The sequence below is a fragment of the Nansenia antarctica genome (assembly GCF_963989245.1).
Source record: "Nansenia antarctica genome assembly, chromosome: 17".
Classification (NCBI taxonomy): domain Eukaryota; kingdom Metazoa; phylum Chordata; class Actinopteri; order Argentiniformes; family Microstomatidae; genus Nansenia; species Nansenia antarctica.
In genome coordinates, this window is record NC_137687.1 from 7,932,785 (window position 1) to 7,949,833 (window position 17,049).

General features: G+C 40.1%; 2 protein-coding genes across 2 annotated transcripts in view; both read left to right on the forward strand.

Moving 5' to 3' along the window:
- Window positions 1–790: 790 nt before the first annotated feature.
- On the forward strand, window positions 791–1,720 carry foxl2a (forkhead box L2a; the record flags this gene model as incomplete). Its single annotated transcript, XM_080547475.1, has 1 exon — window positions 791–1,720. The coding sequence occupies one exon, from the start codon at window positions 791–793 to the stop codon at window positions 1,718–1,720; it is 930 nt and encodes a 309-aa protein (XP_080403601.1).
- A 14,408-nt stretch (window positions 1,721–16,128) lies between these two features.
- The window catches only part of pik3cb (phosphatidylinositol-4,5-bisphosphate 3-kinase, catalytic subunit beta), a 58,396-nt gene continuing 57,475 nt past the window's right edge, over window positions 16,129–17,049 (forward strand). The window contains 1 exon segment of the mRNA XM_080547258.1: window positions 16,129–16,253. The gene's annotated coding sequence lies outside the window, so the exon portion shown is untranslated.

Here is a 17,049-nt window from a genome sequence, read left to right on the forward strand (position 1 = left end):
GTCGAAGGTAGCTAACCCAAAACACGTGACGCTGCATAACTGGCTATTTCATCTCCACATCAGTGCTGTGCAGTTCCATGGAACATTGACACGTGTCTTGTTGCTCGAATGAAGGCATATATACTGTAGGCTAAAACATTAAAACAATTACCTTAAAGATGTCTTGCTTGTAATCGTTTCTTTTACATAACAATCCCTATACCTTTCCCTCTATTTTCTATCCAATGACAACGAGTCGTATATGTATGTATGTATTTATTTATTTATTTATGTATGCATATTTATTGATATCAAAACCGACAAATGTTAATATTCCCGTGGTGTAGTTATGAAAATTAATTTGATTTTGTGACGTTGAGCGACTGTTAGCGGAGGCGGAACTGGAGAAACGCTCACAAATCATGAAGCACTACGTCTACGTCGCGCAAAGCAAAGCGAGGGGGAACTACGCTCACAGATATCTGAGAGAGAAAAAAATTGAGAGAAAAGGGTTGGGCTAGTGCAGGAACTAAACCATAACCTGCTTCGCTCCCTCCATCAGAAACCAGTGTAAGAAGTATCTGTGCGCAACGAAGAGTGCATATCAAGTCTTGAACTGTGGCACAAACGACGGATTTCTCTGCGATTTGGAGCCAGCTTTTGAGTCCTGTGCTGTGGGGTGCATCTCGGCGAGGCTACGGTTATTGTTTTTCACCTTATCCATGCTGTGCCTCTAAAGAAAGTGCATATAATAGCTTTCTTTCCATATATTTGTGCTGTATTTGTTTTTTTGCGTTAGTTCGTGTGCGTAATGATGGCCACTTACCAAAACGCCGAGGAAGAGGCAATGGCGTTGATGGTCCACGACACCAACACGGCCAAGGAGAAAGGAGAGCGACCCAAAGACGAACCTGTCAACCCGGACCAGAAGAGCTCGGAGAAGACGGACCCGTCCCAGAAACCCCCGTACTCATATGTCGCTCTCATCGCCATGGCCATTCGGGAGAGTTCCGAGAAGCGCTTAACTCTATCTGGTATTTACCAGTACATCATCACAAAGTTCCCCTTCTACGAGAAGAACAAGAAAGGTTGGCAGAACAGCATCCGACACAACCTGAGTCTGAACGAGTGTTTCATCAAGGTGCCCCGGGAGGGGGGCGGTGAGAGGAAGGGGAATTACTGGACCCTGGACCCGGCGTGCGAGGACATGTTCGAGAAGGGGAACTACAGGAGACGGAGGAGAATGAAGCGGCCCTTCAGACCCCCGCCGACCCACTTCCAGCCGGGGAAGTCCCTCTTCGGCACCGACGGCTACGGCTACCTGTCCCCCCCGAAGTACCTGCAGTCCAGCTTCATGAACAACTCCTGGTCACTGGGCCAGCCGCCCACCCCCATGTCCTACACGTCCTGCCAGATGGCCAGTGGCAACGTGAGTCCGGTGAACGTGAAAGGACTGTCCGCTCCCTCCTCCTACAACCCTTACTCCCGGGTGCAGAGCATGTCGCTGCCCATGGTGAACTCTTATAACGGGATGGGCCACCACCACCACCCGCACGTCGCCCACCACCCTCAGCAACTGAGCCCGGCCACCGCGCCACCTCCCCCGGTCTCTTCCAGCAACGGAGCGGGGGGCCTCCAGTTCGCCTGCTCCCGCCAGCCCGCCGAGCTCTCCATGATGCACTGTTCATACTGGGATCACGAGAGCAAACACTCCGCGTTACACACGAGGATTGACATTTAAATGTTACATTTTTTGTAAAAAAAAGTTTTGTAAAAATGGACTGAAAAAAATGGACTGAAATATTTTTTTCTATTTTTTTCAAACCACAAGCAGAAGCATTGTTTAGACAATTTTGATCCAAATAATGGGCTGAAAGCATATTGGGAGTGGAAATATTCAAGAGTGGAGATGGCTGAGAGAGTTTTTAAAAACTGGAACAATTGAGGTAAAGGAGCCACTGGGACGCGCACGAGGTAGCAGAACTTTTTGAGGGCCGTTTCGTGCGCCCATCAGGTTGGCCTTGGACGGAAGGCCGTGCTTTTAGTATGGTAGACAGTCTACATTTGTACAAAAAAAAATCCGACTAATTCCCAATTCAAGGGGAGAGCAACTAATTCGATGTGTGTGTGATGGGTATGCGTAATGAGTTATGTCAATTTTTACGTGACACAACTATATATGTACATGTATAATTGCCAATTGAAACGTGAAAACAAAACCTCGCCCGTTTTGGAATTCAAAACACTGCCTAAGCATTAATGTGCTAATTGAATTACCACTTCAAACTAATAACGTGCCCTGAGCGGACATCAACCAGACAAGGTGAAATGATGATTGCTGTTATCTGTTTTTATATCGTGTCAAAGTTCTTACACGGGGGGGCAGGTCAGGTGGGGGGCACCGTCAGAGCAAGACAAATAAAATATATTTTACATTGACATTTTAGGCATTGTTGACCAACCAGTGATAGTTTGCAATAACATCAACCCAGTTGCGGATTTATTTTTTTAACCTTTCTTATTTTTTATAAACGTAATTATTTTGTCTCTCATGCTGCGGGACCATGTTAAATTAGCACTTTCCCCTCTTTTCTAGTTTTGTGAATTTCTTAATAAACTTATTTCTTTCAAAGTAATACATTGGTCGTGATCGTAATCTTTATTTGTTCGAATTTTTATAAACCACTTTATGATATCTATTCAATCAACTTAACGACAATATAATCTATATTGGCATAACTAATATGGCCAAAGGCTCAACTATATGCATACATCAGATGTAAGTTCAAGTGAAATTGTGTCCATGAAATTGCTTCAACTTGTCGTGCACAAAGTCAAACTCTAAATCGTGCTGAGGCTTCCCTTATAGATTATATAATTAGGGTTAGGCTTAGTAACAACAAGTAATAATTAGATTATTATTATTATTATTATTATTATGATATATACATAATATAGGCTAACCTCTCTTTGTTTACATACATGGTGATACATAATAGTTGGAGTTGGTCTACGTGCAAAAACCATGATCCTTATAGCTATTTAATGAACACAACAAGGCCAAGGCCATATAGCTGGACTGGTATTGTATACAAACCATCGGTCAAAATGGAAATTAAGTGCCATATCACAATTTTCGTGTTTCCGCTGCATGTCTCTTTAGTTTAGGATAGTGTAACTGGAAAACATGTAAGAAGAAGGGGAAATCTGTGACGCTGTGAAGGTTTTTAGGCTTGTTTTGGTAGTCGTTGCTCAAGGGGTGAAGTTCTCAGACTTGGATGCTGCTGAAGTGAGCATGAGTCGCCACGACAATATGTCTTTGTGTGTGTTGCTTATGCAGAGCGATTATTTCTTCATAAGCAATCTCTGGTCCAGAAAGTGTTTTTGAGGTTGGAAGCGGTCAGGGATACATTAAAAACGTCTCTCTCCCCCCCCCCCCCCCCCCCCCCCCCCAAAAAAAAGAAAGATTAAAAAGATATAGCCTGTAGGCCTATGTTTAAGAGAATGCGTTCGTTCTAAATTCGATGTTCATCGCTGCAATATTCTGATCTGAGGATTGTCATCCACATACGTGAATATTTTACAATGTGTATTTGGCTTCCTAATTTTGTGCTTGGCCATGTGCTTGTAGTTTTGGGCCACCAATTCCTGCATATTTCCAATGTATATAACGTTAACATTCCAGCCACTAAAAGAATACTACCCGGATGCATTTAATTTCAGACGATTTCAAAATAGGCCTATACGATCAAACAGTGGATATATACAGCCACTTGGATATGCCAGCCACAACACAGAGCCATAAACAAAAAAGCTTCACTCAGGCCTGTCGCGCATCTTTTACTGGGTCAGTGAACAATGTCACATCACAACCGTTACCACCAAATACCAAATAATATAGGCATGATGCGTTGTAAACGTTTAAAGCCTACATTTTAGAACTTTATGCCTATCAATGAAACTATAACTAGAAATTAAGATGACGTTTGGAATGCAATCTCACGTCAGAATTCGACGTTTGTCCATAAACGTCGGATTCTGACGTCTGCCGTGTGAGACCATGGTTGCCTATTATCACTTTCACAACACATAGGCCCACACTGAGTGAGCTTCGGGGACTCATTAATAAGGACTGATCATTCCATAGGCCTATCATTTGCACTGTTTTGATCAGATAACACTTTGGTTATGATTATTATGAATATCATTCATATTATGTATCGGCCTATTAGCATTGGCGCAGTACGATTTAACCTTTTGTTATTGATTATGTCATGTCAAAGTTTTTACATTCCATTATGTTTTGTGAGATGGAACCTTTGTATTTTATTAATTACTAACTCAAAAATGTCAACATTTTAAAAAAATAACACCACACAGGCATAACACCTAATGGATCAGATTATGTAAAAAAAAACTACATTTTTACAAAAATCGAGATAGAACCTTATAATGCTAAAGTCACGAACTGTCAAACAACGCCATATCATCCTTCCTTGGCCTCATATACGTCTCATTTCTAGACATGCATATTAAGCATACAGCCTATTGAAATGTTGGGTTTGTGGTGGGTCGTATATTATGGCCACACATGGCCAATATGAGATTCGTGAATGAATATAGAATGTTCTGTTCAGCCGTCGACAATAGCCACATTTACGACTGTTACGCATTATGCCTTTTTTTAAGCCTCGGTCATAGGCGAATCATCTTGGCTATATGTAAAGCCTCGTAGTTACCACGTGAAAAGCCGGATAAGTGAAGTGAAAAGCTCCTTAACTTCTCGGTAACATGGTATGAGTATGTGATTAGAGTGATCTCCCCCCCCCCCCCTTAGGTTCCAATAGAGGGGCAATGGCGTAAATTTAAGTGCACCAACTCAAATGACTGTATTGGGAAACTGTTTGCTTGACGGTTTAAGCGTAAAAAGGCACTGTGAATAACTTCCCGGAAATTCGATGTTATCGAGCTTCTTTTGTTTTATTCAATAGCTGCTGTGGGAACCGTTCGTTGAGCAAAGATGACACTTTCATATCATCTATGGATCATAGCCTATAAATGAAATGCATGACCATCGAGTGTTGTTTCAAATTGTCGATAAAAGGTGTAACATTGGTGCAATTGGACTATACCAGTTAACGTTCCTTAATGTATTTTAGATAATCATACCATAGATCCTACGATTACATTTAAAAATTCCACAAGATGCCTATTATTATGGGCCTATGGAGAGTAGATGGAGTAAAACTACCGGTTGAGCATCCCTCAACTATCATCAAGCCAGTTATGACCAGTGGGGAAATTGTGTTCCAACTCTATTTTCTTATGGTCTGGTAAAAAAAAATCACGCATTAAGAACTAGTCTACAGTCTTAAAACTCCAAAAGAAAAATAAGTCATTGCATTTGAAGAACTGAGAGGATACATGACTTTGAGCATATTTTCTAAGTTGCTATGCAGATGGTGTAGCCTATGAAGGCCTATTGTAAAATAAAAAAAAATAAAAATCATTAACATTTCGTGAGCTTAGAATTATAAGGTTCTATCTCCGTTTAGGGCAGTTCAGAGATATTGAGCGTCAAAGTGTTTACATTCCATTATGTTCTGTGAGATGGAACCTTTGTATTTTATGAATTACTAACTCAAAAATGTCAACATTTAAAAAATAACACCACACAGGCGTTAATAAACACCTAATGGATCAGATTATGTAAAAAACTCAATTTGGACAAAAATTGAGGTAGAACCATATAATTATAACGTCACTATTTCTTGATTTAGCACATGCATTAGGCCTGCAGAAGAAGAATCTGCAGATATTACAATTATGTTTACTAAAACTGTCATAACTTGTATTTCGTTTGGGGAATACAGCTCCCAGCGACAGAAAAAAAACACACTTGTTCATAAAGTGGGCGAAACGTTATGCAGTCCTGTTCAGCGAAGTCAATTGGCGATCAGTCCCATCCCCATGGTCCCATCCCCGATCAGACCCATCCCCATGGTCCCATCCCCATGGTCCCATCCCCGACCAGTCCCATCCCCATGGTCCCATCCCCATGGTCCCATCCCCGACCAGTCCCATCCCCATGGTCCCATCCCCGACCAGTCCCATCCCCGATCAGACCCATCCCCATGGTCCCATCCCCGATCAGACCCATCCCCATGCCTTGTAGAACGAACCGGAACAGCGCGCACCTTTCACCACAGCGCGGCCGCATCGACTGACGTCTCTATCCTCGGTGCGCCAGGGAATGATAATACAAGGTTGGAAAGTAGCTGTATATATGTTCTGCTTCCTCACATTAATGTTTTGTAAACAACGAGGAGATAAGGGCCCGTTTGCAAGGGCAGTGTATTCCAAACAAGCTTCTAGGAATAATACATAGATGTTTCACGAGAAATAAGGCATGTTTCAGCCATGTTTGTTGTCGTCGATATGATTAGCCTATTGTTAGCCTATTATTAGCAACAATAAAAGTGATAATAGGCTATTTAACACAATATATATTTTTTTTAGAGGTGCAAGAACGGCTATAGGCTACAATTATTATAGATGGTGACTATATCTATTCTGCGCACTTTTGAGTCAAGGTTTTTCAGGCAAGAAACAAATGTTTCGTTCTTGCGATGTTCGAGTTTGTTTTGTGTGTATTTACGATCGTTAAAGTCACGTAAACTACAAACTTGAACCAAATGTTGCATTTTAAAACAAGATATTACAATAGCTATTTCTCTAAACAGGCACCCAAACAGTTTTACGCACAGACATAGGTCTACCCAAATACACACACACACACACACACACACACACACACACACACACACACACACACACACACGCACACACACACAAACACACACACACACACACACACACGCGCACACACACACACACACAGGCAGGTGTGCATTTGAGCAGAAAGGTTGACAGTTCAGCGGGGCGGCCGTGAACAATGGGCCTGCATGCAGGATGTCCCCAGGGCTGCGGGAGATAAGACGAGCCCGAATCAGGAATTCCTCGCTATACTCGAAAATGGTCAAAAATAGTCTGAGTGTCACACAGCATATGGGGAACAGGAACAAAGGGACGGTCGTTGCTATGACTGGGGTTGGAAAATAGCGTTGGTCTTTTACTGTATATTCTCCCCCCCCTTTTAATGCAGTTATAGTTGCCTATTCAAAACTACCCAACCATGCATAGATGTTTAATACATGTCATACGGTGTGTCAGCCTTTACATTTATTTGTGAAAGTTTACAGTGCTTCCAGAAATCACAACCCTGAGGAAAAGGCCGGCCGGCCATGCCCTTATATTCATATTTTCCCAGGCCTATACCCTCATGCAAAACTCACAATCATCTTATCACTTTAATAGGCCTATACGTGAGTGAATTCACATTTGGGCAATTCAAGGAAGTCTGCATTCACACATGGAGAAAAATGCAAAAATCTATATGCAGAGAGGGCGCAGTTATAGGCTAGGCCTACTTATAGGCTGCAGTGACATCTCTGGGCGCAGTGCACGCAACTCTGCCAGGCCTTTGCATGAAGTGTACCAGGAGTCAACTGAGTTTTAGTATTAAATTAGACATTTTCTCTCTCTCAGCAAAAATATTGATATATACGCTATTCATGATGAGATAATCATAGAGCAAATACTCGGAGGGCCAATAAAGAGCCCTAAGTGAATCTTTAGAGACTTGACGTTGAAAATACGTCTTTTTGAGGTCGTTGTTTCAATGGATTTCAAACCCATTTTAACATGTTATATTAATTACACTTTGATATAATCCTAACACCCTCCTTCATAGGCTATCTGGCTACTCTAATATAGGCCACTACGGCCACTACTCTTATCTGTAGGCTTACCATACACAATTGAATCAACACAGAGTGAAAATGCAGCCAGTCCTCCAAGTAAATCCAAACTCAGTACATGTTTGTGTTGAAACAATAACATGATTTTAAAAACGATTTAGTTTTGGTCCTTCTGGAATCAACGGGTCTGCGAAATATCAACACATGAAGATCAAACAAGCAGCAAGTTTTAGCAGGACGAAGATGTCATCGCCATATAGGCATAATAATGTTCTAAAGGCAAACAAGTATGATTTAGCCTATCTAGGATATATCTGCATATCTCTAGCCGGATAGCATCCTCCTCTATGCAGTCTATGAACAGAAAGACTCAGAGACATTGTTTTGTAGGCCCTATCAAAATAAAAAATGACCCAGAACAATCCACAGTTTGTATTCAAATCCTTCGTCACTCACTCGGAGTGTTCCTCTGGTCTTCTTTGGCTATAGGCTAATGCTGGCCAAATGTGCTTTCCAATAAAATAAATAAACGCACTTCGTGAGCTTAGAATTCTAAGGTTCTATCTCCGTTTAGGGCAGTTCAGAGATATTGAGCGTCAACGTTTTTACATTCCATTATGTTCTGTGAGATGGAACCTTTGTATTGTATGAATTACTAACTCAAAAATGTCAACATTTTAAAAATAACACCACACAGGCATTCATAAACACCTAATGGATCAGATTATGTAAAAAACTCAATTTTGACAAAAATGGAGATAGAACCTTATAATTCTAACGTCACGACATGACAATGAAGCCTCTTGGCGACAAACAAGTCCGTATTGGAGCAGGAGACAAGTAATTACAATTATTGTAGATGTTTCTTTTTAGCTTGATTGCTTCACTTTTTTATTTGAGACGTGTGCCCATGGTAGTAATGTTGCTAACCTGAGTGACGAGTCGCTAATATACCTGGAAAACGATCTAAAATCACACTGTACCGATGATGTAATGGGCAAAGCGAAATAATTAACACTTAGTCAATTGTATTACAGTGGAATCAAGTTTGACAGCCACATATCTGCATTATTCAGTGTTAGTTACAGCGATAGCCTATACGCGGTTGTTTCCAGTTATTCCTTTATTATTAATACTTATTATTATTATTATTATTAATAATAATAATAATAATAATCATCATCTCTCTTTCGTGTGCTTAAACTTTGAAAGACGCGAGTCGCGTGATCACTTCTCATAACAATAACAGACTTCAGCAAAGTTGTGCCGCCTGACAGGAAGTTATAGAAGCATGTTGATGGGTGCAGGCAGAAATATAAGGTTCCCACAAGACATCGTGACGTTAGAATTATAAGGTTCTATCTCCATTTTTGTCAAAATTTAGTTTTTTTTACATAATCTGATCCATTAGGTGTTTATTAATGCCTGTGTGGTGTTATTTTTAAAATGTTGACATTTTTGAGTTAGTAATTCATAAAATACAAAGGTTCCATCTCACAAAACATTATGGAATGTAAAAACTTTGACGCTCAATATCTCTGAACTACCCTAAACGGAGATAGAACCTTATCATTCTAAACTCACGACATGTCCATATGTCCATGCTCCTATAGTCTCCACCATGTCCATTGAATAGCCTATTTTTAAAACGTTTTGGGGGTATATTGATCTAATTACTATATGTAAACACATATTATAGGCTATATGGTTCATTCATGTTAATTTTCGAAGACGCAGTGTGAATGTTGACATTAGGGTCAAATTAGGGCCCTCATCATGCTTTTCTCAATGGTGTGCAATTAGACATGGACATCTATGCGTAAAGTTGGCTATTGGTAGGCCAAATACATTGTTCACAACAATCACATTAGGCCTATATATGTGAATCTTATTTGAACAGTCAAGATATGGAACATATTCATTATACACTTTTTTTTAATATAATGCTCTCAAATGGGAACAATGTGTACAAGGAACAAGGAACCCCACCTTCAAATTAATACGTTAAGATCGTTTCTGCAGACTAAATAATACGTTCTGTGTGAGACCTTATTTCCTTGATCTGCAGAAATTATCCCAGATTCTGTTGGAGATTATGTTGGGAAAAAGACAGGTACCGTGTGTGTGTGTGTGTGTGTGTGTGTGTGTGTGTGTGTGTGTGTGTGTGTGTGTGTGTGAGAGAGAGAGAGGCACATACTGTATATAGGCTAACTGAGAGAGAGAGAGAGAGAGAGAGAGAGAGAGAGAGAGAGAGAGAGAGAGAGAGAGAGAGTATGTTCTAAGTATGTATGCATGGGTTTATATTATTTGTTTATTATTTCATGATGAGGTGAAAAGGTTTAACATCGCCTACTGTATGCATGGTTTTGTTTCTACGTGTCTTTCCATTGCGCGCAGTGCAGTGAATAAGCTGTGATTGTACTCCTTTGTTGGGCTCTCGGGGATGACAGATTATAATCAACAAGACGAACGAGGTCAAATCATTCTCACAGAACACATTTGACCCTGGCGTCCCAAACCCATCTCCACCCCTTCTCCGTCAGGCGTACCTGGGACGTCCCGTACTCCAACGGGAACGCGTTCGTGCGCCGGCTCGTGAGGTGTGCACGCTAGGGCACTGTCGAGGTGACCCAGCCACCCGAGTCACACACAGGTTGCCGGTTTCCCAATGCTCCTCGCACACAATTGAATTCCTGACATTCTTGAGAAATGTTTGAGATTGAAGCGCAACCGTTTCCATTTGGACGCGGCGCACATCACCCCAACCCCATTGAAAAGGAGAGTTCAGGGGTCACCACTGTTTGGTATACACACCAGCTCGAAACAGGAAAATATGCAAAGATTTGATTCGCAGAAAATCCGGCAATTGTTAACATCAACTTGAGCCCCCCCCCCCTTTTCAGCAGAAATATTAATGTGGTCCAAGCGCTTTGTCCTATATTGACTTTGGGAATCATCCTTTGGTAAATTTCCAATGAAACCTACTGTTTTCCGTTTTTTTATTTTTTTTTATCCTAATGACAGCCCAGATAAAGAACAGATTAACCCTACGTGAAATCATTCTCCTATAAAACAAAATGATCATGACGTAATGTTTTGATACACCAGGATATAGTTTATAAATAGGAAAACACGCGCGCGTTTGTTGACAGGGCCCCTGGCCAAAAGAAGACAGAAGGTCATAAAACGTCTATAAATAAATGACTATTAATACGCAGAATGAAGTTGTCATCCACTCACGGAGAATGGCTGAACGTCTGCCCGGAGGAACATCAGGCACCGACCTCTCTGTGCACTCCGCCACACTGGGGCCATCGAAATGTCACCGCGCGTCACTGTCCAAGCACGGTGCGCATCTCCAAATAGGCCACTGCAGAAATTCAAGGTGGCGCTTAAAATTAAGTTATGGATTTAATTTATTAATAAAATGATGGAACTTCATTACTGTCAAATAGGCCAACAACTGTAGAAGAACCTCCGTCAGGTCCAAGAGTTTTAATAATCTGACATTATTTTCGCGTCTCGAAATGTGTCAAATCATTGACTTTTCTATGATAGTTATTGTAATGCTACAATGTGATGATGATTATGGCTAAAACTTTAACAAATTGACATTGCATTTTTTTTGGGGGGATAGCACTTTGAATTACCCAATATGCAGTAATATCATAAATACAATCTATTCAACACAAAACCTTAAAGCCTACAATAATACATGTTCATTGGCATATGCCATGTGAAAAGACAGGGATGGTTTCATTGAAAATGTATTTATTATTTATGCATTGACCGATAACAGTCCGCATCCTTGCAATCAACGAGACAGCAACGATTGATCATAGTCGGGATGTATACCCTTATAAATTAGGCTTATGCTTTCTGCAGGACATTTAAGCATTTAAGCATTTAAATTAAGTAACCTTCTATAAACATCATGCGATAGGCGATTAATCAATTGTCCACCTTTAGACATCATTTGGCAGGTGCTTTACCTTTGAACAGCATAATTGGCCCCCGGCTTGTTTGTGAATGAAAATGCGACCAAACCCATTTCAAAACCCATTTCCCTTCTCTTGATTATGAACTCTAAATTGCTTTGTCGGTTTTTTAGATGCGAGTCCCTTTCCCATGGTGCTCAGTGATGGAGTCTATTTTTAACCTCTTCCCCTTCTTGTGCTTCGGGAAAAACTTCCGGTGAGTTGGCATGGAATGGCTTATACTGTCATTTCCACATTTACATTGATCAAATCTTACACCAGAGGCCGTTGGGGCCCATTAAAGCCCAACACAAGTATATTGTGATGTTACTTGTTTATTTCTGCTATTTGTCCATAATGCATCTGGATTGGGAACTATCACACATTACTAGGAGGCACGCACATATTTATTACTTTATATACCTCTGGTTGCATGGTGCCATCTTTGCCACAACAGCAATGTCATCCAGTTTCAACCGAAGATACAAAAGCATTAACTGTCCTTTAAAGAAGTTTGTTGACTATCTGGTAAGTATTTTCACCTCACTCCATATCCCTGAAGGAATGGGGGCTACATGTTTACAAGCAGATTATCCCATAGTTATAGGGCACACTTCAGACATGTTGTTGAATTGCCCCACTGTGTGTTGACAAGCTTCATTAAAGCTCCAGCCTCCAGCACGTCCAGACCAAGGTTGGTCAATGACCTGAATGTAGAGACATGGCACTAGGTAATTGGGCAAGTCAATAAGGATAATGGGAATAACAATAATTCTCGCAGCATGTTGATTACAACATTATTTACATGTTATGACATGTTATGTCAGTTCTTATAGGTCCTTTATCTCAATATGCCTAAGCTTCTGTGCCAGATGGCAGTAGGCCTACCCTCAGAAAAAGATGACAAAGTCTCTTGAGTGATTCCGTCTCTCAATTGGCCACATACTGACACGAAACAGGAAGTTCAGCCTTTGGCCTGACCTCGGGGCTCCGCCTTCCCAATCAAGCGTTTACCCCAACCTCATCACATCTCAGATCTCAAACACACTACAATCCAATTACAGCCCCAGAACGTATTCCTTTCAAGCAATTACATACCTCTTGGCAAGAGCTCACAATTAAACAAATGATTATATTTTGATACCCATAATTATACGCATTCGCATGAGGTCCTCTTTCAAGTTCAATGTGCTTTTTATTACACGCTTATCTCCTGCTGATGAGATTATGTAGAGAACAGGTTTGGATTGAGTTAGGGTACATTTAATCGAATAAAGAATAACTCTGTAATGGAAGCATGCTGGATTCAGTACTACACTTCTCAGGGCATTCCCTTTGAGCCCTGCTTATGTTAAGCAAATTTCAGACAATGAGAATGTTATGAGGGGGGCTGGAAGGGAGCAGCCTACAATCCTGCCTGCCTGATGTAGGCCATTTGACACATGACATATGACATACGTATAACACAGCCCTGACCTGCATCGCAGAGGAACTCCTTTGAAACACAATCTATTTCGTTAGTCATAGAAGGGAATGGTTTGGAAACCCTTATGAGGGTAGATAGATATCACAATGAACTTTAAACTATATAGTTTAATTGGGGTGTAATAGAGCAGTCTACACAATTGTTCACCTTTTCATTAGCCTATGTCATTTTTTTTCAATACCTGTGAAATGGCTTTTAAATGTTGATTCGCTAAGTGAGAACTTTTGGCTTTAATTGATCGATATCCCAATGAAACTCTACCCACCTGTATGAGTCTTTTTGAGTAAGGTTCATGCTCCAACTAGGCTGCCATATGAATGTTGTGTATGTACTGCCCTCATGTGGTATAATAGGTATTACACCTAACAATAACTTGGTGACACGCCCAATGTAATTCTAGTCCTCTTAAATATGTATTGCACTCAAGGAACGCCTGGCATATACCACATATTCAGAGACAAAGTGTCCTGTTGAGTTACTGCAGCCCTTCATTGATACGCTACCATTACAATAATGGTTTAAAGGCATAGTTCTCTTTTTACACCTTTGTGTTACACCAGAGAAATTGTCCCTTACCCTGTAAGTAGTCTATGGGCTAGGATAAACTGTAATCCATGGTTCAGAGTTGTTGTAAATAGCCACTACTAATTTGAGCCACGGCTAAAAAAAAAAAAGAATGGAAGTGATTGGGGTAAGTCAACTAAATAAAAAATGATGTGGCCAATTCAACTCAAATCAACTATTTGGGAATTACCTTGAGGTGAGTAAGTAGACCTATAGTAGACTTTATTTTGTAAAACATAATTAAAACTAGTCAGAATTGCATTGCACCACCTAATTTTAAACATGGTTTAATAAATGTAAGTATGTACTTACATGATGTAAATGTAATGCATTCATCTATGATTGATGGTAGTATGGTGTTGTGTCCTCCATATGGAATAAAAAATATAAACTAAAAATAAACAATTAAATGTATAAACTATTACAAAGTAATGAATAATCATGTTAGATGTAAAAGCTGTCAAATACAGTATGTAATTCCATGTTTCGTGGACTGGCTGATTGGCTGATTTGATCATGAAATGTATTACCTTTGGATGTTGTTTCTAAGCCCAGTGTCCACCCTGGCTTCTATAGCCACGGCACGTCAAAGCTTTATTTATTGCAGCGTGCTTTATTGTTAACCGAGCCTTTCTATTTCCACTTCTTGGTGGTACAGCACCTCCTTAAAAACTATTTTCACATGGCTCCCTCTACAGCAGATATGCTGCCATTTTATCATTTCAAAGTGGCAGTTTAGAATCAATTTAATAATAATAATAATTAAAAAGATTAGAGGAATGATTACATTTAAACAACGATTGGGTTAAAACTAAGTTTAAACTTTTGTGCAACCTGATTAATAGATACACCTTTGTTTAATCCAGTTTAACAGTTAATCCATGTTGGTACAATCCACATAATGTCCAAATTACTTAATCTCAGATAACATGTTTAGAGATGTTTTTCTATTTTAAAATGAATAGGAGGTGATATCATATCCCTCAGTGCATCAAAGCCTCGCTTGTCAATCATGGGGGTATTCCATCAACGTCGCTAAAGGAAAATCCGGGTTTATTTTTTTGATAAGTCTCGCGAGACCTGTCAAAATAAGCCTGTGTTTTATGATAAGTCTCGCGAGACTTATCAAAATAGGCCTAGATTTTCCTTTAGCGACGTTGATGGAATATCCCCCAGAGTTTTTTTTTTTCCACAAACGAATCCTCTTGCGTACGTCTGGTCTGAAATCATCTAGTAATAAACTCGTGAAATTAAATCAAATGAAATGGACAAAATGCTGTCTGGTTCCAGAAGAACATTTGTAGTGTCCTCATCTTCACCACCAGGGGGGTACAGAGCTCATCAATTAGTTGTACACATTCGCCCTTAAGGGTTAAAGCCTTTGCATTTGATGCGTTATGTAGCTGTAGGCCTACCTGACCCATTGTAGGCCTAATGTTCTGAGAATCCGATTAAGTTCATAGTAAATCACGGCCATAAGTGGGACAAAGATAATCATACGAGTGGTTCAATCTATTTTCATAAACTTGTCCCATGCAAACAGTATTAGGACTATATTATCATTAGCCCTATGCATTGAAGCCCAAAACTAAGGCAACCCACGTTATATCTAGGTAGGTCTATCTATGTAACAGTTCTCTCTCCAAATGGTAGTGAATGAATCCTCAAGGCTTATCCTCGTGTTTCGGTGATTTTTTTTTTAGACACGAGATACATTTATCAGAATATCGTGAGTTTAGAATTATAAGGTTCTATCTCCGTTTAGGGCAGTTCAGAGATATCGAGCGTCAAAGTTTTTACATTCCATTATGTTTTGTGAGATGGAACCTTTGGTATTTTATGAATTACTAACTCAAAAATGTCCAACATTTTAAAAAGAACACCACACAGGCATTAATAAACACCTAATGGATCAGATTATGTTTAAAAAAAAACTCAATTTTGACCAAAAATGGAGATCCTAGAACCTTATAATTCTAACGTCACGATTCGTTGGAGAGGGTTTGTTTCAGATCATGGAACTTATTCTATTTCCGGGTGAAATCACAGCCCAGTGAAGTTTCATGCCGGGGAGATCTGTGGATTGGGGGAAGCAGCGAACCGGCTGAAGCACCGGTGCTGCAAGAACTACGCGTTTACCGGGAGGGGGAGACAAGGAACGGACCTGGGAGGGAATAAAAATTGTGTTGTTCATCTTCTGAAAAACAGGAAGGAGCATAGCTGATCTGCCCACCTGTGCCGCATTGGAAGACAATCGGACTCACGGTCTCTCCTTGTCCAAACTATTCGGTCCTGTTTAGTTATTTATCCCGTATAGTAGGCCTTTGTGAATCCACAGAGAGATTAACCCCCGATCTGCAACTATTTCCTCATTCGAATCGGTCAACATTTGAGATTTGACGATTCCTCGCAGGAGAGTAACTCAAGGTAAGTCCTTTGGCTTGGCTGTGCTCACGACTTCACCGAGGCAGAGACTTGATCATGTTATTATGATCATAATAAACAACGATCAGGCCTGCCCTGGCTACATGATCGCACACATCACAACAAGTTAGTAGAAATGATACATTGATGTGATCGGTTTTGTTTAGAGATACATAGGCTGATTGTTTGATAACAAATGGCAACATTTTTCCAAAACAAAAATGAGTAGTGAGATTCTTAGATTGTTGGTGTTTGTTTGTTTGTTTGTTTTTGTTTTCTAAGGAATCTGTGCTACCGGTTATTTATTTATAGTGTTTCTCCTGGGAAATGTTGTCACTTGAAATTGGAAAATTGGGAAATTGATCATACACCCCTCTCACACCTCTGTTGGGATGTGGGTACTCCACACTGCACCACTTGGTGACGTCAGAATTATAAGGTTCTATCTCCATTTTTGTCAAAATTGAGTTTTTTTTTACATAGTCTGATCCATTAGGTGTTTATTAATGCCTGTGTGGTGTTATTTTTAAAATGTTGACACTTTTGAGTTAGTAATTCATCAAATACAAAGGTTCCATCTCACAGAACATAATGGTATGTAAAAACTTTGACGCTCGATATCTCTGAACTGCCCTAAACTGAGATAGAACCTTATCATTCTAAACGGAGATAGAACCTTCTCATTCTAAACTCACGAATAGCTAGTAATATGATTGGAGAATGATTATAGATCGGTCCTATCATATCATTGCCACCGTTTATATCATAGTATGGGCTAAGAATGTCATTAAGGTTATGT